At 38.1% G+C, this 24,418-nt stretch overlaps 1 protein-coding gene across 4 annotated transcripts in view; it reads left to right on the top strand.

The window, feature by feature from the left end:
- Positions 1-24,418, top strand: part of GPATCH2 (G-patch domain containing 2) — a 191,502-nt gene that overhangs the window by 117,995 nt on the left and 49,089 nt on the right. For 2 of the 4 annotated variants that reach the window (XR_009695754.1, XM_061160038.1), the window contains exons 7-8: positions 12,090-12,129; positions 21,322-21,392. Coding sequence is in view for 1 of the 4 variants with exons in the window: in XM_061160038.1 (XP_061016021.1) it covers positions 12,090-12,129; positions 21,322-21,392 (111 nt within the window). In the remaining 3 variants the exon portion in view is untranslated. Of the gene's footprint in view, positions 1-12,089; positions 12,130-18,460; positions 18,521-19,674; positions 19,734-21,321; positions 21,393-24,418 lie in introns of those variants that run through there. The other 2 variants (XR_009695756.1, XR_009695755.1) reach the window with 2 other exon arrangements.

Genomic DNA, 24,418 nt, shown 5'->3' with positions numbered 1-24,418 from the left:
TTGCTACACACCTTTGACTCTCAGAACTGGATGCTTTGGGTGGGAGTCAAAATTGCCTCTCTTCCACTTTAGAAAAAAAAGATGCCCTCTCAGTTCTAATTTTATTTTGGCACATTGCCCAGAGGTTTAAAATCCTCTTGGGTTCCAAACAGGGGGTCATTCATATTGTACTGATATTGATGTTGACAGATTAAATCAAATGACTAAGTCACAAAGCTTAATGCAATTTAACTAGATAGTTTCTAATTCTTTGTTTTCAGCATTTGGTAGATGATTTAAAATACCCCTGAATCTTGACATCCTTGTGTGATGTTCTTAGGCATAAAACTCTGAAGGAGTTCAATAATCAAGTGATGGTTTTAACCAAATTCCTTTTACTTCCATCTACCAATTTGTGTGAACAAGGTTTCTGAGCACTCAAGGTATTAAAAATAACAATAGAATTGATGCCAAAGTAATATTCTTCAATGGGTACATGAATTAATTTCAGAAAAAGCTTATTAATGATAGCTTTCTAATAAAATTTTATTTTTATGTTTTGTATTATCAAAATATATTTATGTTGGTTTGGTTAATTCTGTGCTAATGATAACTGTTTCAGATCTGGGGTAATTGATGGTTATCAACTAACAGCAATTATTATTAGCTTGACTAACTTATAAACTTCTCAAATTTTTTGTTCCAGTATTATAATCACAAATCTTTAAGAAAATGTTATAGGTGTATGTGTGTATATATGTGTATGTATGTGTGTGTGTGTATATATATATATATATATATATATATATACACACAAATGTGTGTCTGTGTGTATTCCGTGAAGAAAGGAATGGCTACCCACTCCAGTATTCTTCCTTGGAGAATTCCACTGACAGAGAAGCCTGGCAGGCTACAGTCCATAGGCTTGCAAAGAGTCGGACACAACTGACCATGCCAAAGAGTCGGATATGACTTAGAAGTTGAGCACTCAGGCAAATATACATATGTGTGTATGTGTGTGTGTGTATAGATATACACACAAATTTTTGTTGCAGAAGACTATGATAGGGTAACTAACAAAAGGCTTTCAAGCATAAAATTATATTACATTAGGATACACTTCTGTGAGGGAGTGAATTGGAAATTCAAGGACTTGCAGGAGAAAATTAAACCATGTAAAATTTTCAACTTTTAAAGAAATGCCTGTCCTAGTATCTTTTTTTAATGGATTGATGGCTGGTATAAAAAGCACAGTGATATTTAGATTCCAATGTATATATTCAAAGAGTGGTGCAATTATTTGACTTTAAAATATCAATATATATATATGTAATATAAAATGAATCCTTTACAAATATTTAGATTACAGTGAAAATTTTAGATGTCTGCATAAAATATGCAAGCAGAAGATATTTTCATAACTGTTTCAGACACTGTATGCTCAAAATGGTTGAAGATGACTCTTTTGTAGACCCTTGTCGGGAAAAAATAACAGAATATCCTACAAGTAATGGTTTAAACAGGCAGCTGTTTAGTATACTGACATAATCAGAAATCTGGAATTAGAAAGCTCTAGAGCTATTGAGGAGGCCATAACAGTATCTACTACAATATCCTTCAAGGAATCTTTTTTTTTTTCCCCTCAAATTCCCACCAGCAATTCTCAGCACCTTCTCTATTCTGCCTTTAGGTCTTTATTTCTACTGGATTATAATATTTGTTACATTATTTTCTAGACTGTAGTTATCATATGCATATAATTCCTTTAACGGACCATGAATTTGCTAAGGATGGAGGCTTTTTCTTTTTCTTAAATTTCTCAAAATATACAACACAACGCACACATCAAGAGTCACTGGCTCGGGACTTCCCTGGTGGTTCAGTGGGTAAGAATCCACCCTGCAATGCAGGGACACAGGTTCGAGTCCTGACCAAGGAACTAAGATCCCGCATGGTGGAGCCTCTATGCCTGCACGCCCCAGCTAGAGAGCCCAGGTACCAAGATGAAAGATCTCACATGATGCAGTGAAGATACCATGTGCAGCAACTAGCATCCAGTGCAGCCCAGACCCAGGGCAGCCAAATAAGTAATAAATTAATTAAAAAGTCATTGGCTCTGCCATCAAGGTTATCAAGTTCCACTACTGCCTAGTGATAAAGAGACAACCCCATTCCCTTCCTGATGCTTGCACAGGGCATAGGGAAAGCATAGATGAACTGTGGCTTTTGTGTAATCCTACTACACTCTCCTCAGAGCTGTAGTGACCACCTGAAAATAGTCAGTTAAAATCATCTTTAGAAACTTCTTACTGGTTAGTAGGCAGCAATTACGACTATCAGTTGATGACTCCTCTAAGTCAGTGTTTGTTTTGTTTTGGAAGGTGAGCTACAAAAAACAATCTGAAAGAGGAATCCTCAAATTTTTACTTCATAGAATTTCAACAATTTTATTTTTAATAAATGTGGGGAAATATTTTGCAGGTTCTAATGCAATAGCATTTAGGAATTTTCAGTACCAGTGATCGCATGGTTAATAAAGTTTGGTGTAGGGGGCTTTGGAAATACCAAATCTGAGAAACAGAGCTGCTGAGCTAGGGAACAGAAAGGGATAGTTTTTTGGTTTTCTTTTTTCTTTTTTTAGTTGCTTTGCAATGTTTTGTTAGTTTCTTCTGTAGAGCAAAGTGAATCAGCTATATGTATACCTATGTCCCTTCCTTTTTTCAGATTTCTTTCCCATTTAGGTCACCACAGAGCACTGAGTAGACTTCCCTGGTTATGCACCTGGTTCTCATTAGTTATCTATTTTACACATAGTAATGTGTGGTTTTAGAGTTAATAGAACAGTACCCAGCATGGGACTCAGTGTGGAAAAACTCACCTCACTGGAAGTTTTCAGTGCAGTGTATGAGAATAGTGGAGGTAAGTCACTAAAGCCTGAATAGTTTCCAGAAAGATATTTTACAAAAGTTTCAGGTATAAAATAAGACTACTGGTAGAAATCTGATGCACAGACAACTTGGCGGCACACATGTTAGATTATGGAGTCTTGGTTTTAAAGGTGAATGCGCATGTGCTCTGTACAGATGTTAAAAAGCCTTGTAGAGTGTCATAATTATGAAAATGTTATTATTTTCACTATACAACTTGTTTTGTGTGCTATGCCTAGTTGCTCAGTCGTGTCCAATTCTTTGTGACCCTCTGCCAGGCCCCTCTGTCCATGGGGATTCTCTAGGCAAGAATACTAGAATGAGTTGCCATGCCCTCCTCCAGGGGATCTTCCCAACCAAGGGATCGAACCCAGGTCTCCCGCACTGCAGGCAGGTTCTTTACCATCTGAGCCACCATGGAGGCCCATACTACTTGTTTTATATCCCATCGAATCATTGTTTCTGCAGAACATGTACTTCTGTGTTAAAGGTCCAGGTGTTAGTAACATACAATGATGTATGTGTGTTCATTCTCTCGGTAATGTCTGATTCTCTGCAACCCCATGAACTGTAGTCCACCAGGTTCCTCTGTCCTTGGAACTCTTCAGGCAGGAATTTTGGAGTGGGTTGCCATCTCCTCCTCCAGGGGGTCTTCCCGACCCAGGGATCGAACCCATGTCTCCCGTGTCTCCTGCATTGCAGGCAGGTTCTTCACTGCTGAGCCATCAGGGAAGCCAATAATATGTGATAAGTTTCTTTTAATTAAAAATATAATGCAGACAAAGGAAATATTCATTAAGATAACTGTAGAGAGGTACACAAAATGTGACAAGAACCTCAGTGTTACTAAAGGAGAGAAATTAGTATCTAATGTCTGAGTAAAAAGAACACGCTAAGTTTTGAAATTCACATTTAATTATTGGGTTGACTTTTTGAAGATACAAGTATAAAAATTTGCAAAATAAAAATCAATTTATGACTACCTAGTTTTAAAAAATATTAAAGGTATCAAATGGATTACTTTTTATTCATTCCATTTCCATTTATATACTGACTGTAAGTGGTCCAGAATTTTTTTCTTTCCAGTATTTTTCTAATTATTTATGAGATACTTGTTTTTAACTTGAGTAAATATAATTTTTAATTGATTTTTACATTGATACTTATATTTTGCATTTATTTCATTTGGAAGTCTAGGAAATTTATGTGAGAAATTGTGTATAAATCCAAACTTACTTTAAATGCACACAAGTAACTGCTTACAATCCTATGATAAATCCCTTTATAAAGCAGCTATTCACCCTTTATATTATCTTCTGTGTAAATATCGAGTTTGCTTAATGTAAGATTTGCCCAGATTAAAGGTTAGGGTCATTGGGAATACATTTACATACATTTACAGTTTGTAATTTAGCATCTATGTCTCTATGGTGAAAGTAGCTTCAACTTTAGATTGTGATAAATAAAACAGACTGGATCAATTCCTCTTCTGATTTGCTGTGATTCCCTTGGAATCTTGCTATGTCAAGAACATTCTTAAGTGAAACTGGCTTTTTTTTTTTTTTTTTTTTGGCCCTTGCAAGTCAATGGCAGTGAGGAATGCAAAGACCACTAGTTCAGTATTATGGGGACCTCGTCTCTCCAAACCAAGACCAGACTTCTCTCTGCTGCCCAGGGGTGCATAGAATACACTTTGAAGCCAACACTTTGAGAATCACAGGCAGAAATAGTACCAAAAGCACCAAATTTCATGTGTCATCCTGGGTCATGTGTGAAGGGCCTGTGGAACTCCATGTCAGCATCGTCTGCATTGACACATGTGCCTTGGTCTTTTGGCATCCTCAATTATAGTTGCTAGAAAGATGTAGTTCTTACCTAGCCCTGTGGCTTCTTCTTAATACTCTCTCTTCTCAGCTTAATTTTTATTTCCATGTCTTGACCCATGAAACCCTATTACAGGATATTGAGTTAGGAGTTTGACATTTCTTCTTCCCCATTCCTAAACACCCCCACATTTGTTACACACTTATTCATACTTAAGAGTCTCTCCAGTGAAACAGTGATGGTTCACAGGGAAGATGTTCAGTGTAGAAGATTATATACATTTCCAAAGCTAGTTCAAATTTTCAATGATAACGTATTTATACTAGTGCTATCCTATAGAACTTTTTGCAGTAATGGAAATGTTCTGTATCTGCACTGCTGATTATGGGATCCACTAAACATGTGCATCTAGAGCACTTGAAATGTCGCTAGTACAACTGAGGAACCTAATTTTTCACATTAATTTAAATAGCCATATCTGGCTATAATATCCATATTATTGTTGTTTAGCCACTAAATCATGTCCAACTCTTTTGCAACAGCACAAACGGTAGCCCACCAGGCTCCTCTGTCCATGGGATTTCCCAGGCAAGGATACTGGAGTGGTTTGCCATTTTCTCCTCCAGGGGAGTCTTCTTGACCCAGGGATCGAACCCAAGTCTCCTGCATTGACAAGCAGATTCTTTACCACTGAACCATCTAGGGAGCCCCAGTATCCATATTAGAGAGCACAGATTTAGACCATGATGTGTACACAGCACACTAAGCATAAAATTATGCTGCTGAGTCAAAAAATAGAAACTCTATAAAAAATAGAAACTCTAAAAATAAAAATTTGTATTATAAACGGCTGTAGCTCTTCCCTTCTGAAAAGTACATTTTTAGGAGAAGACAAAATTTGAGGTTGGCTTTGTCCTTTTGCATAGATGTAATATTATTTGACTTGTCACAAAATCCTATACAATGCTGCTACTTGTAGTTCAACGCCGTAGGTGGGGGCAAGGGATTAAGTGAGAAAGAATTAGTGTGGAACACTACATCTACAGAGATTTTAGTTGAAAAAAACCTTGTTCCCTGAAGCTTTATTATCTAGTTCTTACTTAAAAGAAAAACTAAAAAATAAAACCCCCTTCTACTCCACAGTTACCGACCACATTGCTGTACTGAAAAGAAGGCTGTAGAGAGGGCTCCGTAGGTGATGGCTGTTCCCATTATCACCAGGGCGGTGTGTTCAGTCTCTGAGTTGTGTCCAAGTCTTTGTGAGTTTTGTGACCCTATGGACTGCAGCACGCCAGGCCCCCCGTCTCTCAGCATGGTAGGTGAGGATTAAAGGAAATCACGTGTAGCAGGCTTCGTTCTTAGACATCCCCCAAAGGCATCCATGTCCCAGAGGGAGAGGTGAGCCCAGAAACCAGTTAGCCCCTCGGAATCTTGAGAACAGACACACCATCCCTGGCAGTCGATCAATTTCACTCTTTTGTGCCCCTTCCTCCCAGGTGTGTCTTTCACTGTTAACCCCCTCTTAAGTCTCCTTGGGAATCTCAGCTCCAGTGAAATAAGTTCCTCTGTAACATCTTCCTCTTTCTTGCCCTTTATTCCTCTGCTGTCTTTATATAAATTTGATTATTTGGCTTTCAAGGACACTATTTCCTCTATATTTCCTGTTTTGCTCATGTTTTCACTAAAAAATTAAGTAACTTTTATGTTTCATGAGGACATTAATAAAGAGAAAAAAAGGAAACAGAACAAAAGAGAAAGACTGCCCCTCCCCCCAATTATAATAACTGAAGGCAATGAAGGAGAATGGTGGTTAGGAATAAATATAGGGTGTGCAAGGAAACCAGAATTGAAAGAGACACGTGTACCCCAAGGTTCATTGCAGCAATAGCTAGGACATGCAAGCAACTTAGATGTCCATCAGCAGATGAATGGATAAGGAAGCTGTGGTCCATATACACAATGGAATATTGCTCAGCTATTAAAAAGTACACATTTAAGTCAGTTCTAATGAGGTGGATAAAACTGGAGCCTATTACACAGAGTGAAGTAAGTCAGAGAAACACCATGACAGTCTATTAACGCATATATGTGGAATTTAGAAAGATGGTAACGATAACCCTATATGCAAGGCAGCAAAAGAGACACAGATGTAAAGAACAGACTTTTGGACTCTGGGAGAAGGCGAGGGTGGGATGATCTGAGAGAATAGCATTAAGCATGTATATTGCCACATGTTAAATAGATGACCAGTGCAAGTTTGATGCATGAAGCAGGGCCCTTAAAGCTGGTGCTCTGGGACAACCCAGAGGGAAGGGATGGGGAGGGAGGTGGGAGGGGGTTTCAGGATGAGGGGACTCATGTACACCCATGGGTGATTTCATGTCAGTGTACAGCAGAAACCACCACAATATTGTAAGTAATTATCCTCCAATTAAATAAAGTAATTAATTAAGAAAAAGAAGAATACAGGGTATGGAATTAGACAGACTTAGTCCCAGTCTTGACTCCAGCCAGCTCTGTGACCTTGAATAGCCATATAACTCTTCCATAAGGTTGTGAGATTTGAATGAGATAATCTTCGTGTGACCATTAGCATGGTTCCCAATACATATCTGACATTTATTATAATATTTTCTTATCACAGCCTACTATTCTTCCAACTCTTCTCTTTTCTTATGCTCACTGTATTCATACTTTAATAAAGATTGCATTCCGAAAACCCTCCATTTTCTGCATCATCCTCCTTGGGGCTCCCTATTCTTTCATATTTATTCTCTGTCCTTTATTGTATCACCTCCAGTGTCCTCACTGTGTATTCGTTTTCTATGCTGCATAACAAATTACCACCAACTTAGTGACTCAAAGAATACCCCTTTACTGGCTCACAGTTCTCTCGACTACTGTAATCAAGACTCTGTGTGTTGACAGAACAGTACACAAATAAATCAACATAAGAGAATAGAGAACCCAGCAATAGACCCACTCTAATAGCAGCACGCTCAACTGATTCTTTAAAAAGTATGAAATCAATTCAATGGAGGCAGAAAAGCTTTTCATCAAAATTAAAACTTTTGTTCTGTAAAACACCCTATTAATAAGATGAAAATATAAGCCGTGCACTGGGAGAAAGTATTTGCAAATCACACATCTGAAAAAGGCAGAGCTCAGCTGGGGGCCCTGCTCGGTGTCTGAGAAGGCTGAAGTTGCAGCATGCATCAGCTGTGCTGTCATTTAGAGGCTTTTGTAAAAGGAATCCACTTCCAAGTTCTTGAAGGTTGTTGGCAGAATGCAGTTCCCTGCGGCTGTACTACTGAAGTCCTGGTTTTCTTGCTGACGACACGTCAGCCAGTGATCTCTCTCAGTTCCTAGAGACTCCTTTCAGGTCCTGAGAACATGATCCTTAGACTACAAAGCCAGCTATGGAGAATCTTCTTCACATTGAAGCTCTCATATTGTAGATCTTTCACCAGGAAGAGTTCAGTCCCTTCAAAGAATCACCCGCTAAGCTTAAGCCCACCAAGAATGAGCTCCCTTCCTTAAAGCCAGTTGTTCCATAAAACACACCCTAATTATAGCACTGACTATCCCATCATATGCATGGGTCCTTTCTACACTCAAAGAGAGCAAGTTGTACGAGGGTATGGATCGCTGGAAGTCCTCTTAGAATTCTGCCTGCCATCCTGCTCCATAAACTCCTAACCTTGGATGAATCAGTCCATCTACCCACCGCCATAGCTTCTCTACTGAGCACTTCTGAATAAAATCACAAAATTATCTGATTTGTTGCTACACAGATATATTAATAATCTTGAACAGTAGATCTTTCAGCAGTGCTTTCGTATGACCTTCCATAACAACACTTTCTGTTTCTGTTGTCCCAAAAATGTTATCCTATGTCTTGTCACCAAGTCCCTGTAATAAACTGCCCACATCCTCTCCCCCGCCCCAAGAACTTGACTTTGTCTTCAGCTTTCCAAAGTAAGGCTATTAGTCCACAAATTTAGATGAACTTATCCAAATCAGGTGGCCAGAGTATTGGAGCTTCAGCTTCAGCATCAGTCCTTCCAATGAAGAAAAGTCGACTCATTGGAAGAGACCCTAATGCTGGGAAAGACTGAAGGCAGAAGGAGAAGAGGGCAGCAGAGGATGAGATGGTTAGATAGCATCACTGACTCAGTGGTCATGAGTGTGAGCAAACTCCAAGAGACAGTGAAGGACAAGGAAGCCTGGCGTGCTGCAGTCCATGGAGTTGCAACGAGTCAGATATGAGTTAGCTACTGAACAACAGCAGCAATCCAAATGTACCTTCTTCAGCTCTCCTTTTTCTTAGTATTAGAGGAAAAGAGCTTTCCCCTGTCCAGGGCTGATTCCAGCATCTGTGTTTTTTGATTGGAAGAAGTTGTTGTTGTTGTTGTTTTCCCAATAGCTTCTTTTATATACTACACTTTTAAACCTCTTCTTTCCATTTCTTTCTGATCTCTCTCATATTTTGAAAGGCTAACTTCTAGATAGAGTGAATTATCCCATGCCCACTTCACTTCTTCACATCCCATTTCTTTTACACCCACTATAATTCAGGAGAAGGCAATGGCACCCCACTCCAGTACTCTTGCCTGGAAAATCCCATGGATGGAGGGGCCTGGTGGGCTGCAGTCCATGGGGTCGCTACAAGTCGGACACGACTGAGCGACTTCACTTTTCACTTTCATGCATTGGAGGAGGAAATGGCAACCCACTCCAGTGTTCTTGCCTGGAGAATCCCAGGGACGGGGAGTCTGGTGGGCTGCTGTCTGTGGGATCGCACAGAGTCAGACACGACTGAAGTAACTTAGCAGCAGCAGCAGCAGCAGCATAACACTATAATTCAGATTCTTTCTACAGCACTTCCTGGAAACTTTTTTGGGAAAGATCACCAGTACATAGAAAAACTAGCAAAGGAAGAAAAACAGGTTAACTCTCAACTTTGGGAGAGGCAAAAAGAAAAATTGCCGGAAGTGTTCATGTAGTCATAATATCTGTACTCACTATTGACTAATCAAACATGGTGTTTATAACTCGAAATAGAGGGTTGGGAGCTATGAAACAGCTAAATTTACAGTAAATAGAAAGTCACTTATTAATGTCTAAAATTAATCACAAAATGCCAGTATAACCATAATCTGTAGAAACACATCATTAAATACCAAAAGAAAATGAAGAAAGAGTTGACAGTGGTTTCTCTAAACAGAGTTTAGGGGGTCAGGATAGATGAAACAAAGACTGCTGTTTTTCAAATTTTTTTGTTGATTTGTTTCATTTAGCTGCATGTATGCATTTGATTTTTTAAAACATTTTTCTTTAAAGGAAAAGGCACAATCCAAGCAGAGGGGAAATTTATCAGGCAAGTTTTCGGGGAACTGAACTAAATGATTAGTTTCTAGTTGCTGATTAATACAAACATCATTTACAAATACCAATAAGTGTCGATTCCTACAACAAAAGTGGAATCTGACCTGCCAAAGAGCATCAGTGTCTCTGAGCTGAGAAAGGTTCAGGTAAGAGCATGGCCACATCCTACTAATGTCGAGGCTGTTTATTCCCAGGTTTTAATACCACAGAGGCCAGAGAACACATAGCCGTGTTGGAGGGAACCAGGAAATGTGCTCATTCAGTGTAAGCCCCTCACCTTGGGCAAATAAACTAACATCTCCGCCTCAGTCATTCCTGCACCTGGAACACGAGCAAAACCTCGTAAGGTTTTTCTGAGGATAGAAAATAACACATACATGTCATGTGTCTGTAAAGAATGCGTGGCACACTCATGTGTTCAATACGATGATTCATGAAAAAATAAATAGCAGTAATAATGTTGGGGGCTTCCATGGTAGCCCAGATGGTGAAGAATCTGCCTGCAATGCAGGAGACCCAGGATCAATCTCTGGGTCAGGAAAGATCCCCTGGAGAAGGGATGGCAGCCCACTCCAGTTTTCTTGCCTGGAGGATCCCATGGACAGAGAAGCCTGGTGGGTTACAGTCCATGGGGTCTCAAAGAGCCAGACACAACTAAGCAACTAACACACACACACACACACAATAATAATGTTAATACCGTTCCCTATATTTGTGGGGTTTTACTGGTTTATTTCAGCTTCCCAGGTAGCACTAGTGGTAAGAACCCACCTGCCAATGCAGGAGACTTGAGAGATGCGAGTTCGATCCTTGGGTCGGTAAGATCCCCTGTAGGAGGGCACGGCAGCCCACTCCAGTATACTTTTCCTGGAGAATCCCATGGACAGGGGAACCTGGCGGGCTGCGGTCCATAGGGTCACAGAGATTCAGACACGACAAGTGACTTACCATATACGTGTGCACACTGGTTTATTTCCCACATTATCTCTCTCAATTTCCTTGATGTTTTTAAGTTAGTTTCTAAGCAGGATACTGGGCTTCCCCTGTGGCTTAGCTGGTGAAGAATCTGCCTGCAGTGCGGGAGACCTGGCTTCGATCCCTGGGTTGGGAAGATCGCCTGGAGAAGGGAAAGGCTACCCACTCCAGTATGCTGGCCTGGAGAATTCCACGGACAGTATAGTCCATGGGGTTGCAGAGAGTCGGACACAACTGAGTGACTTTCACTTTCACAAGCAGGATACTGGTCAGAGGACTGAGCACACAACTTATGATAACTCCTGTTTCTCAACAGGAATACCTTTTCAGGTATCATCAGACGCATTAAAAGTCCAAGTTGCCTCTAGAACAATATGGGATAAGTGAGGCAGGGAGAGTGTAAGACCAGAACGGTTCAGCTGTGCCATGACTTCCGTATTTTCAGTGTTGTTGGATTTGCTGTGAACCAGAATCCAGGTGTTAAAACTATGGAAGGAATGGGTTCAAGGCACCTTCGGCTGATGCTTTAGAATTCACATCAAGGGCTTTGTGTGATTGTTCTTGGAGGCATAGGCAGAGAATATAATGTTCTTGTATTTTTACTGTTTTTTTAAAACTCCAACAATCAAAAGGTCATCGTTTGTTGTAATGATGCTATAATTAAGTTGTGGTAAACGATAGCATTTGTAGATTTTCTCACCAGAATTGATTCATAAAATGAATACAGTCCCAGCAGTTTATGTTAACATAATTAAATGGAAATGTAATTCCGAGTTTGCTTATTTAATTGAAAATTACTGGGTTATGAGCACTCTTACATTTCTATCAAAATTGGTGTAAATCTAGAATTACGTGAACTATCCGTTCAGATGCAGCGTATGTAAGGCTCTGTTGCTAGGTGGCAAATATGTTTCCTACAGCACGTGCAGACTGATCACGCGAGAGCGCGTGCTTTTCGTGAGTTTCCTGCTAACTGCTTCTCTCTTTCCTCTGCAGCCATTGGTTTAGCCCTGGGGCTAGGACAGAGCATGGCCAGGTAAGGAACATTCTAACCCAAAAGGAGGCTACTCAGTCTCTCGAATATTTAACTATTGCCCTTCAAGATAGTAGAGCAACTTTATGAGAAAGGATAACATCCTAGCTTATTTATAAAGGAGTTCATTGTGCTGGTGCTAATGCACTGACCAAGTGAATGATCGTCAGGAAGCATCAGAGTTGTTTACCTCACCTCTCCCTTCGTCAGCACACAGGTCACCTCCGTGGAAAGGATCTAGAGTTCACTTTAGAGATTATAGGACTTCCTCATTTCCATATGCTTTTCACAAAGGCGTGAAAATAGTACATATGCCTTAAACAATCGTTTTATTATTAAACTAGATTAGCCAGCAAGAGAATATTTTTGAAGTTTAAAAGATGATAAGAGTTTCTTGCACTTTATATTGTATTCTAGATGAGATTTTTCTTTTTTTAATTTCTTGCTAGTTTCATGGCAGCACAATGATTAGATGACTTAGCAAGAACTTAACATTCATTTTGATTAACTTTACATATAAAATAAGTTGTCTGTTTTCTTTGCCTGTTGAATGTGCTAGTTCTCTCTCTGCAGTGTCGTAAGGTAATTTAGGCCTTAAAATATTGATAGGATTTAAAGCATATATGTTTTAGACTTTGCATTCTTGCTAAGCCTTTTTTCAGTGTGGATTATATGAGTTATTTTTTGAATGAGTCAATAATATATGCATAGAAAAGTCTCAAATTCTCAGGGATCATTTCTTCTGAGGGATATGTAGGTAGATAGGTAGAAGAGGAGATTGCCCTTGGTAATGGTAACTGGTAACATTACTATATGTATTGGTGATGTCTTATTTCTTAAGTTGGTCAATGGGTTTTAGAGTTGGTTGCACATGCCATATTTCTTTTTTTGTATAAAAGGAAAGTGCCACATACTTCATTATAAACTATAATGTATTTCTTAATACACATGTACCTAATCAAAGAAAAATATGTCAGTGCAGATTTAATGATTTTTTTTTAAACTTGGCTCTTTTCCTTGAGAGTGATGTGCACTTTTAAATATATTTCTCACATTAATAATAGAATATGTACTACTATTTCTGGACTTTCCTGGTGACTCAGTGATAAGGAATCTTCCTGCCAATGCAGGAGACGCAGGTTCGATTCCTAGGTCAGAAAGATCCCCTGGAGAAGAAAATGGCACCCACTCCAACATTCTTGCCTGGGAAATCCTGTGGACAGAGGGGCCTGGTGGGCTAGTCCATCAGGTCGCAAGGAGTTAGACACGACTTAGTGACTAAATAACAACAACCAGTATATGTTTCTAAAGTTTTGCAAGTTAACTTGACTAAGTTGCTTCTGGGGTATGTCTATTCAGAATGTAATTATTACATAATTATGTCAATTATTCAGCATTCCCAAATGGTTCATACCTTCTATGTTTATATAAGATTCTGCTTCCAATAGTAAGTTACATCAGGATATAGTTTATCCCCAAATAAGATTTTTTAAATGAATAATTTTATATTCTCTGTTATTCTCTAGTCACTAAGTCATGTCCAGTCTTTGCAATCCAATGGACTGCAGCATGACAAGTTTCCCTGTTCTTCACTATCTCCAGGGGTTTACTCAAACTCATGTCCATTGAGTCAGGGATGCCATCCAATCGTTTCATCCTCTGTTGCCCACTTATACTCATGCCATCAGTCTTTCCCAGCATCAGGGTCTTTTCCAGTGAGTCAGCTCTTTGCATCAGGTGGCCAAAATGCTGGAGCTTCAGCACCAGTACTTCCAATTAGTATTCAGGTTGATTTCTTTTAGTATTGACTGGTTTGATCTTCTTGCTGTCCAAGGGACTCTCAAGAGTCTTCTCCAGCACCACGATTGAAAATGAAAGAAAGAATCAGTTCTTCGGCATTCAGCCTTCTTTATGGTCCAACTCTTACGTCCATATGTGACTAGGGGAAAACCCATAACTTTGACTATATAGACCTTTGTCAATGACGTGATATCTCTGCTTTTTAGTACACTGTTTCATGTAGGTTTATCATGGCTTTTCTTCAAGGAGCATTTCATGGTTGCAGTCACCATCTGCAGTGATTTTGGAGCCCAAGAAAATAAAATCTGTCACTATCCACTTTTCCCCCATTTATTTGCCATGAAGTGATGGGACCAGATGCCATGATCTTTGTTTTCTGAATGTTGAGTTTTAAGCCAGCTTTGTCACGCTCCTCTTTTACCTTCATTAAGAGGCTCTTTAGTTCCTCTTCGCCTTCTGCCGTTAGAGTAGTATCATCTTCGTATCTTAGGTTGTTGGTATTTCCCCTGGCAATCTTGATTCCGGCTTGTGATTTATCCAACCCAACATTTCACATGATGTACTCTGCATATGAGTTAAACAAGCAGGGTGACAATATACAGTATTAGTGTGCTCCTTTCTCATGCAGTGATTTTGGAGCCCAAGAAAATAAAGTCTGTCACTGTTGCCACTGCTTCCCCATCTATTTGCCATGAAGTGATGGGACCAGATGCCATGATCTTAGTTTTTCAAATGTTGAGTTTTTAGCCAACTTTTTCACTCTCCTCTTTCACTTTCATCAAGAGGCTCTTTAGTTCTTCTTCACTTTCTTCCATAAGGGTGGTGTCATCTGCATATCTGAGAATACTGCTGTTTCTCCCTGCAATCTTGATTCCAGCTTGTGCTTCATCTAGCCTGATATTCTGCATGATGTATTCGGCTTATAGGTTAGATAAGCAGGGTGACAATATACAGCCCTGCCATACTTCTTTCCCGATTTGGAACATCTGTTGTTCCATGTCCAGTTCTAACTGTTGCTTCTTGACCTCCATACAGATTTCTCAGGAGGCAGGTAAGGTGGTCTGGTGTTCCCATCTCTTGAAGAATTTTCCATAGTTTATTGTGATCCACACAGTCCAAGGCTTTAGTGTAGTCAATGAAGTAGATGTTTTTCTAGAATTCTTTTGCTTTTTCTATGACCCAGTGGATGTTGGCAACTTGATCTCTGATTTCCTCTGCCTTTTCTAAATCCAGTTTGTACATCTGTAAGTTCTTGGTTCATGTACTATTGAAGCCTAGTTTGAAGGATTTTGAACATTACCTTGCTAACTTGTGAAATGAGTGCAGTTGTGTGGTAGTTTGAACATTCTTTGGGATTGGAATGAAAACGGACCTTTTCCAGTCCTGTGGCCACCGCTGAGTTTTCCAAATTTGCTGGCATATTGAGTGCAGCACTTTCACAGCATCGTCTTTTAGGATTTTTAAGTAACTTGACTAGAATTCTATCACCTCCAGTAGCTTTGTTCATAGTAATGCTTTCCAAGGCCCGCTTGACTTCACACTCCAGGATGTCTGGATCTAGGTGAGTGACCACACCATTGTGGTTATTCAAGACATTAAGACCTTTTTTGTGTAGTTCTGCATATTCTTACCACTTCTTCTTAATTTCTATTGCTTCTGTTAGGTCTTTGCTGTTTCTGTCGTTTATTGTGCTCATCTTTGCATGAAATGTTCCCTTGAAATCTCTACTTTTCTTGAAGAGATCTCTAGTATTTCCCAAACTGTTGTTTTCCCCTCTTTCTTTGCATTGTTTACTTAAGAAGTCTTTCTTAACTCTCCTTGGTATTCTCTGGAACCCTGAATCCATTTGGGTATATCTTTCCCTTTCTCCTTTGCTTCCACATCTCTTCTTTTATTAACTATTTGTAAGGCTTCCTCAGACAACCACTTCGCTTTCTATTTCTGTTTCTTGGGATGGCTTTGGTCTAGAATTTGAGAAATACTAAAGTGATATTATAAATCTGTGCTTTAGATTATAATCTAACTGCAGTTAAAACTTTTTTCTGCATTTAAAAATTAACAAATAGCTACTATGATATAGACAAGAAAGTTGATGCATCACTTTAAAAATTTTTAAATATTTGAAACAGATTTTTGGATTAGCCTTTGGCTTAAGCTCTGAGATACCATTTCAGATTTTAATCCTATCTAGATAGGTTATTAATTAAGGAACACAGTTGATTCTTGTTTTTTGTAGTAGCTATAGTCTATGAGGTTGGTAAGAACTCTAAAGTAGCAAATACTGAAAAAACTGCTTCCAGGAAAAATACAGGGTTAGGTTCCTGAGAACCTCTGGCCACATTTTCACTAACAGATCAATACATATCCTTGTTCGATGTGTATTTCTGTTTAAAGACACCATATTTAATACATGTTATTGATTTGTTAGCATTGAACTCATGGCCAACAGTACTGTAACTTATGCCTGAAGGGAGCTTGTCTAATGAACATATTTTCTCTATAAGGTCCATCACAATTCTCTTACACTGGGGAAGACTATACTGCAGGTCAGCCCTGTACTAGAAGGCTATTTTTTTTTTTTTTTTTACAATTTTTTTTTTTTTTTTTTTATTAGTTGGAGGCTAATTACTTCACAACATTTCAGTGGGTTTTGTCATACATTGATATGAATCAGCCATGGATTTACACGTATTCCCCATCCCGATCCCCGCTCCCACCTCCCTCTCCACCCGATTCCTCTGGGTCTTCCCAGTGCACCAGGCCCGAGCACTTGTCTCATGCATCCCACCTGGGCTGGTGATCTGTTTCACCATAGAAGGCTATTTTAAACAATGAAGATAAAAACAAGAAGACAGAAATGCAAAACAAACAAATAAATAAATAATGTAGCACTGAACAGACCAGGCAAAAGACTCCTGTTTACAGTATGAGGGCCGAAGCGAGAAGATAGATGGCATCTTGTCCGACCTCAGCTGAGAACATGCAGTAACGGGAACTCAGATTTCTCCCGCTCTCTGCGTGTCTGCCAATAACTCCAAAGCACCGGAAGTACTGATTTGGGCATTACAAGTATATTTTAGCAAGTGGGTGAATTTGTGAATACAGAATCGGTGAATAATGAGAAACAGTTTGCACATGTATGTGTCTGTATAAAAGCACATGCAAACTACTCATGTTTTGAGGGATTTAAATGTCTTATTTCAACTTATAACTAGCCCAGTGAAAGTGTTAGTCACTCAGTCATGTCCAACTCTGCGACCCCATGGACTGTAGCCCACCAGACTCTGTCCATGTGGATTCTCCAGGCAAGAATACTGCAGTGGGTTGCCATTTCCTTCTCCAGAGAATGTTTCCAACCAAGGGTTCAAACCCAAGTCTCCTGCATCGCAGCAGATTCTTTACCATCTAAGCCACCAGGGAATCCCAGTGAACTACTGGCTAAATCTTAGGTCCAAGTGATAAAATGCAAGACCATGAAGAAATGAAATCCTTCAATATATTGTTGAATGAATGACTATCAGCATGCATGATCACCCCTTTTTTTTTTTCCCATATCAACTTACCCAAGATAAAGAAATGATAATATTAACCTCACTTTTGAAATCCCACCCCTCACTGCTTTCGCACATCTTATGATTCCTTTTTATTCTCTAATGCAAAGTCCCATTTCATTTACACCATGCTCACTTAATATTTCTTTTTTACACATTTAGTAAATCACTATTCTCTATCAGTCATTACCTATCAAGTACTCTTTATTTTTTCAAAAAGAGATATTTGTTTTAAAAAAAAAACAAAAACGTAACTTTTCCTCTAAGGTGGTTAAAATCTGGGGTAGGAAAGCAGTCATAGTGTGTTGATAAATGTTGAAGGAAACCACTGAGAGGGTGTCATGGAGACCACAGAAGCGACATGTGAAAGTTGGTTTAGAAGTGGACGTAAGGAGACAGAAGCAGCTACAAGCAGCCTCATTTGTGTGTGTGTATGTGTGTTTTAATGGTGAGGGTTTTCCTCCTTGAATATCTAATAGTATGACATTTTGAATGAGTTTACTAGTATCTTAAGGAGCCATAGGTATTGTTTAGAGGTTTTTAGTTCTCCTCTTAAGGTGAGGACCCTGTGAAAGGCCAAGTGTGGAGAGACTTGAAATTCTTTTGTAGACATTTAAGAAGGTCCCTGAAAAGTGGCTGCTAACAAACAGTCTTGAGCTTGAATCCCTTCTGAATATTAGGTGGCAAAGAGATTATTGCTGTGGAGCAGGAATTCTGCTCTTTGCTTCCGTCTTCCTCTTGTGTTAGGAATGTGAAGCTTTTAATAATCTTTTTAAAATAATCACGAATAGCCACAGAAATCCTCAGCTCCCTTTCTGCCACAGGAGCACCCGTGATAGACATGGAACATTTCTCTTCCTTGTTTTCGTTCAGCAGTTTTTAAAACGGTGTACCTTTTGTGAGACCTCACATTGTACTAGGTTTTGTGTTTATGAATGTCTCTGTCATTCTTATGTGAGTCATTTTTTAATATACATCTGCAGGTCACTAATAAGGGACTTGTCTCTCCGCTTGGCCTAAGTCCAGCAATCTGAGAGCTGGAGGTAAGAAGCACTTCGCACCATATTCAGAAGTTTGTTATTAACTGGAGTTGACATTGTTGAGTCAGAACCCTGAACACTGACCTCACTTGTGACACTGATAGGAGCCAAGGAAGACAGGAAGCGTTAGCAATAAGAGGAATGAAGACTCTCCCCAAACCTGAGGAGCTCCTCTTGCTTGTCAGAGCAGAGCTCCGGGCCTCTTGTGTCTTATCATAAGTTCCTGATCTGATTCCCCCCGCCCCCACCCCCGCCCTCTGCCACCTTTTTATTTGTTTGTTTGTTTGTTCTTTGGGACAGAGCAGACACATATTGGGAATCTTTCTAATACAAATACATGTTTTCTATTCAAATAACACTCTGGATTAATTTTTTCATCTTTGCCCCCTTACAAGATGTAGGTTCCCATATTAACTTGCTGAATTCATGACCCAGAGATCTGAGCCTGTATTTTTTTCTCTGAGCTTCATTTTATGTGATGACTTTTTAATATAGGTGAATTATACTAAATAATTCTAATATTTGTCCCTACAAAGCCCATCAAAACTATACATTTGAGGAAGAAATTCTCATGTGACTCTAAGAGAAGGGTCTCTGACCTCAGAGTTCCATACATAGCCTAACATTTATTTTGGTCATTGTAGTTGCATTTTTTTTTTTAATTAAATTGTTGAATTCCTTCATTTCAGAAAAGTATGTTTGGGACCTTTTGTGTTCTTTGTTTTAACTGTTTTAACACAAATAACAGGAATAGTGTTCCCATATCTATCTTTTATCTAAAAAATTAGAAACCTTAGTTAACTACTACTATTAATTGAAGTCGGAGGTAGAGATTTTATCACGTCACCTCTAGCTATCTGTGTCACAAATGTTGGTTTGAATATGTTTTTTTACAAAGGCACTAGAATTAGAAATGCCAAAGTAATTAATTTTTTTTTTATTTTCAGAAGCAATTTAGTTTTCATGGTACGAAGTGTTTCTACATTGAAACACTTTCAGATTAATGGACTTAAGATAAACTGTTGCTATTTTCTATAAGTAGTAATAATGAGATACTGTTTCAGCTACATATCAGATACTAGATTTCATTGCCTGTTTCTTTATCTCATTCATTCATTCATTCAACAAATATTTATTAAACACTAAAAATGTCCCAGATACTGTGCTGGACTTTGGAGACGCAGGCAGATTGAATGACTGAAGCAAAGGGCCAAAGGTGAGCAAGAATATGGTACACATTCCAAACTAAGAAGTTCAGAATGGCTGGGATATATTATTTAGAAGTAAGGAGGTTAGGTTGGGGTAGGAAGAAGCATAATAAGTTGCAATTTAGAAATAACAATCAAATTATGTCGGGCCATAAGAGCCTTGTGTAAGATTTGGGGGGGGTGGCGGTTATCTAAGGCGAATAATGCAATAACATCTAGTTTTAGAATGACTGGCTTCAGTGTAGAATGGACTTAGATGGGAGCAAGGCTGGAGGCAGGGAGGCCACTGGAGAGGCCACTACAGGTGAGGGAAAATGATGTTTCAGACTGGAATGTGGTTCATGGGGATGGAAAGAAACAGATATTTAGGAGAAATTTGAGGTAGACATATTGAGTTGACACATTCCTGAAATAATGATCTAACAACATTCTTTGTGATCTAATTAAGTTCTATTCCTTCTCAAAGATGGCCAAATGTGGCTAGTAATTGACTCTAAATGTTGTCATTAGATAGTTCAAAGCAGTTATATTATTAAAAGTTATGATACTGGTCAGACAATAGCCACTGACAATCAGGTTCATTAATTATAATTGTAGCATTTGAACCATTTACTCGGCACTTTTTATGTTCTGGTCTTAGTGCTAAGTGTTTTACGTGGTTTATCTCATTTGACACTCACAGCAGCCTTACAGGTGGATAGTATTGTTATCTCCATTTTCCAGGTGGAAACTGGGACTTAGAGATATTACACAGCTTTACCAAATTTATAAAATTTGGTAGACCTGTTTTTAAAACCTAGCGACTTGTTACTGGTACACCTGGGATTCAAACCCAGATCTCTCCTGCACTATTACTGCGCTAAGATTTCTGTTTTTATTAGGGTTAATTTCTAATATGCTGTACAACTTCTCATTAGCCCAGTCTTGCATATAATCACATTTCTGCATAACCGAGATAAGCTACAGTTTGAGGGTACACATAGCAAAAAATATTGACGACTTGCTTTTTTTTTCTTTCCAATTGGTTAGAGTGAAGCAAGTGTGAAGGGGAGTTGGGTGGTGAGGCATTCTGAGGAGGCAGTCAGATATATATTTTTTCTAATTATGTATTTCCAAGCCAGTAATTTCTTTGAAAAGGAATGCTTTTAAGTGTTTCTTTACCATGTTGGGCCCCTAAATACAGAGAAGTAAGATTAGATATTTTATGTCATCGGAGGTGACAAAGCCCCCAAAAACTCACAGCTGAATGCAGTGGTAGAAGCATTGGAGAAGAGAGGCTACATGACTTTAACCAGGACCACCCAGAGAGCCAGAATTAGAACCGAGTTCTAGACCTCCAGCTCTAGGCTGTCTATTACGTGATTCAGCTGTCAAGGAAGCATTGCCATCTCTTAGGGACATTTTCAGAAGTGTGTCCGTGGCATCTCTAGCAAAATTAGTCGTCTTCATTTTAAGAAAAACCGGTAAATAAAAGAAAAAAGTAATGCAAGTGAATAAATACAGTCCCTTTGAATGAGAAGCATACTTTTCTACTTATGAAATAATATAATGAAAATATTTTTGTTTCTACAACTTTGTTCTAAACACTTTGGATAGCATCAGCTCCTGAGAGATAACCGAGCTGAAAGAGGACACAAGAAAAACTGCTCTGTGAAAACAGCCAGCAGGTAAGCGATTTAAAATCACCTTTTCTCCTGATCACTGACTCGTGTAATTTCTTTTTCCATACCAGTATGAATAGTGGTTTAGTCACTAAGTAGTGTCCTACTCTCGCAGCCTCATGAACTGTAGCCCGCCAGGCTCCTCTGTCCATGGGATTCTCCAGGCGAGAATACTGGAGTGGCTTGCCATTTCCTTCTCCAGGGGATCTTCCCCACCCAGGGATCAAACCCTGGTCTCCTGCATTACAGGCAGATTCTTTACCCGCTGAGCCAGCAGAGAATCCAGTATGAATATCATGAGTTATAGTTAGGGTGCCTTTGGATCTAAAGTGTCAGCATATTTTATGTTTCCTTTATCAGAATCTACTTCAGGATTACTAGTAATGAATAGAAGTATATCATTTTACTTGTAGTTTTTTAAAGGTGACGAAAAATAATAAAGAATGCATTTTTAGAAGAAAATCTCTGTTCATAATCCATGACTTGTGAATTTTAGATAAGGATTAGGAATAATTATTTTTAATTATAAAAAATAGAATTAATCTTTTCCCCAAAACTTAAATGGTTTTGTGAAAGAGCAACATGTATATTTATTCTAATAATATATAAATAAGTATATAGAAAATACACTCTTTTTTAAAAGTGCTTAGAGTTACATTGCTTAGTCAATGCTATATATTTTTTTTCATGTTAGAAAGAAGTGCCCCCGGTTTATTGTTTTAGACAGCGCATTTCCAAATTTTGCATGTGGTATTTCTAAAGACTTCATTTTTCCTTTGGTGAAAATAGCTATCAGAATATTGATCAGCACAACTGCCCTGAGATTTACACTAACCCAGCTTTTAACAAGATAACTGACCTTGGCAGCCCTCCCTCTGTCTCATTGTTAGGGTGCTTGCCTCTGTTTTTAACACTCCCAAGCAAGCTGTGTAACTTCCAAGTATCATGGTGTACAAACTAACCCTGACCGAGAACGCACTAGGTATCTGCAGAAGCTAACGTAAATCCTATTTAGACAGTCAAAAACTGTCACACATAATAAGTTGACTGTCAGGTCAGTGATAGTCAACATAAAACTAATATAGTCACCCCTAAGAAGGTCAGATCCTAAAACTATAAAGTAGGGATTAAAGAAATTTTAGACAGATTATAAACAACTATGGATGACATGTTTATAGAAATAAAATAAGCAAGCAACAGATCACTGTTAGAATTGTTCAAGCAGAACTGAATCAAAAGCATATAATTATTAGAAATGAGAAGTGTGATTGTGAAATGGAGATACAGCTGAAGAAGTAGGCTAGAATGTAGCATAAAAATATTGAATAAAGTGATGGAAAAATGAAAAAGTGGTTAAGAGACACAGAAAAGGTCTAAGATATATTTGATCAGAGGTTTTGATGGAGAGTATAGAAAGGCTGAAAAAAAATATGATGTTGAAGAGATGTTGGCTGAGAATTCCCATAACAGCTAAAAGTTATAAATCTATACAGAAATCACAATGAATACCAGCTAGAATAAGCAAAAAGAAATCCACACCTAGTAGCATACTGTAGTACTCCAAAAACAAACAGGTCTTAAACGAATCCAGAGATAAGAGATGAATTACTACAAAGGAATGTACATCATCAGATTTCTGGGTATCAACAATGATACCAGAAACAGTGGACAAGTCTTCAGGGTACTGGGTGAAAATACATTGTTAGCCTAGAACTATGTACCTAGAAAAAAAAAATCTTTCATATATGAAGATGAAGTAAAAACAGTTTAGGATTTTCAATCACTAAGAAAGTTTCCTCCTGACACTTGCTAGAATCCTTTTTAAAAGATGTATTTCAAGAGAATGTTCTCCCCAGAAAGTCTAAGATGAAAAAATGAATACTAAGCCAATAAACGGTTAAAGATTTCAGTAAATTTAAACAACTATTGTTTATATAAATTGATAATTATAATGTGTAATTCATAAGGCTTTTCAAAAGACAATCTAAGATAATGGAAAATAACAGCATATTAGATTGACAATGCTGATGATGATAAAGTCCAATTTAAAGTCTTTGAATTGTTTGGGAATGTTTACTTCATTGGTCAGTTAAGATTATATTAAGTATTCATGGCAAAATATCACAAATAACCACTAAATTAAAAAAAATAGAGTATGTAAATTCCAAGCTGGTCAGCAGGGGTGGAGTTGAGTGGAATAAAATATTACTCCCCCCAAAAAAATCCATTTAAAAAGTCAAGAAGGAAAAAAAGCATAGAGAAAATGGGACACAGAGGAAAACAAAAATTGAAAACTGAATCAAATCCATGTATTAGTCACTATGGTAAATATTTATGGATTAAATTTGTTTGTTAAAAGCAGAGCTAAGCAGATTTGGATTTTCTTTTAAAGTGCAACTATATGTTCTTTATAAGAGACACACCTGAAATAATGCCAAAAGAAAGTTGGAAAACTAAAAAAGCATGTATCAGATATACTGTAGAAGAGAGCTCTCATAACAAACCAACCGACTTGACAACAAAAGCCTTAACAAGTTTAAGAAAATCATTATTTAATGATAAAAGGTTCAACTTACCAAAAAGATTAATGATTTTATTATTTTGTATATTAAAATAGCTGCAAAAATATATAAAGCAAATATTAATATCAATGAATGGAGAAACTCACTAACCCACCATCTTGGCACTCCCACTTGAGTAGAGCATTCATATTACTGATAGCTTAAGCCATCAGAAAATTTGCATAACAAATGATTAACAAACTTAATGTTATTATATAAGCCCTTTCACCCACATACATTCTTCTCAAGGACACATGTGATATTTTCAAAAATTTACCACTTTCCAGGCCAAAGCTACTACCAACAAATTTTAATGAATATGTATCAATAAGAACATATTTTTAACTTGAATATGATTAAGGAAAATCATTAAGAAAAAGATAATTTCTTTAAAGTTTGAAATTAAAAATACATTTTAAAATAACTCATTTCAAAAAAATCATAGTTATCATTATGATATCATACCTTAAC

The sequence above is a fragment of the Dama dama genome, chromosome 14 (assembly GCF_033118175.1).
Source record: "Dama dama isolate Ldn47 chromosome 14, ASM3311817v1, whole genome shotgun sequence".
Taxonomy (NCBI): Eukaryota; Metazoa; Chordata; class Mammalia; order Artiodactyla; family Cervidae; genus Dama; species Dama dama.
Note: the sequence above shows the minus strand (reverse complement) of the source record. Positions and strands in the feature narration are given on the sequence as shown.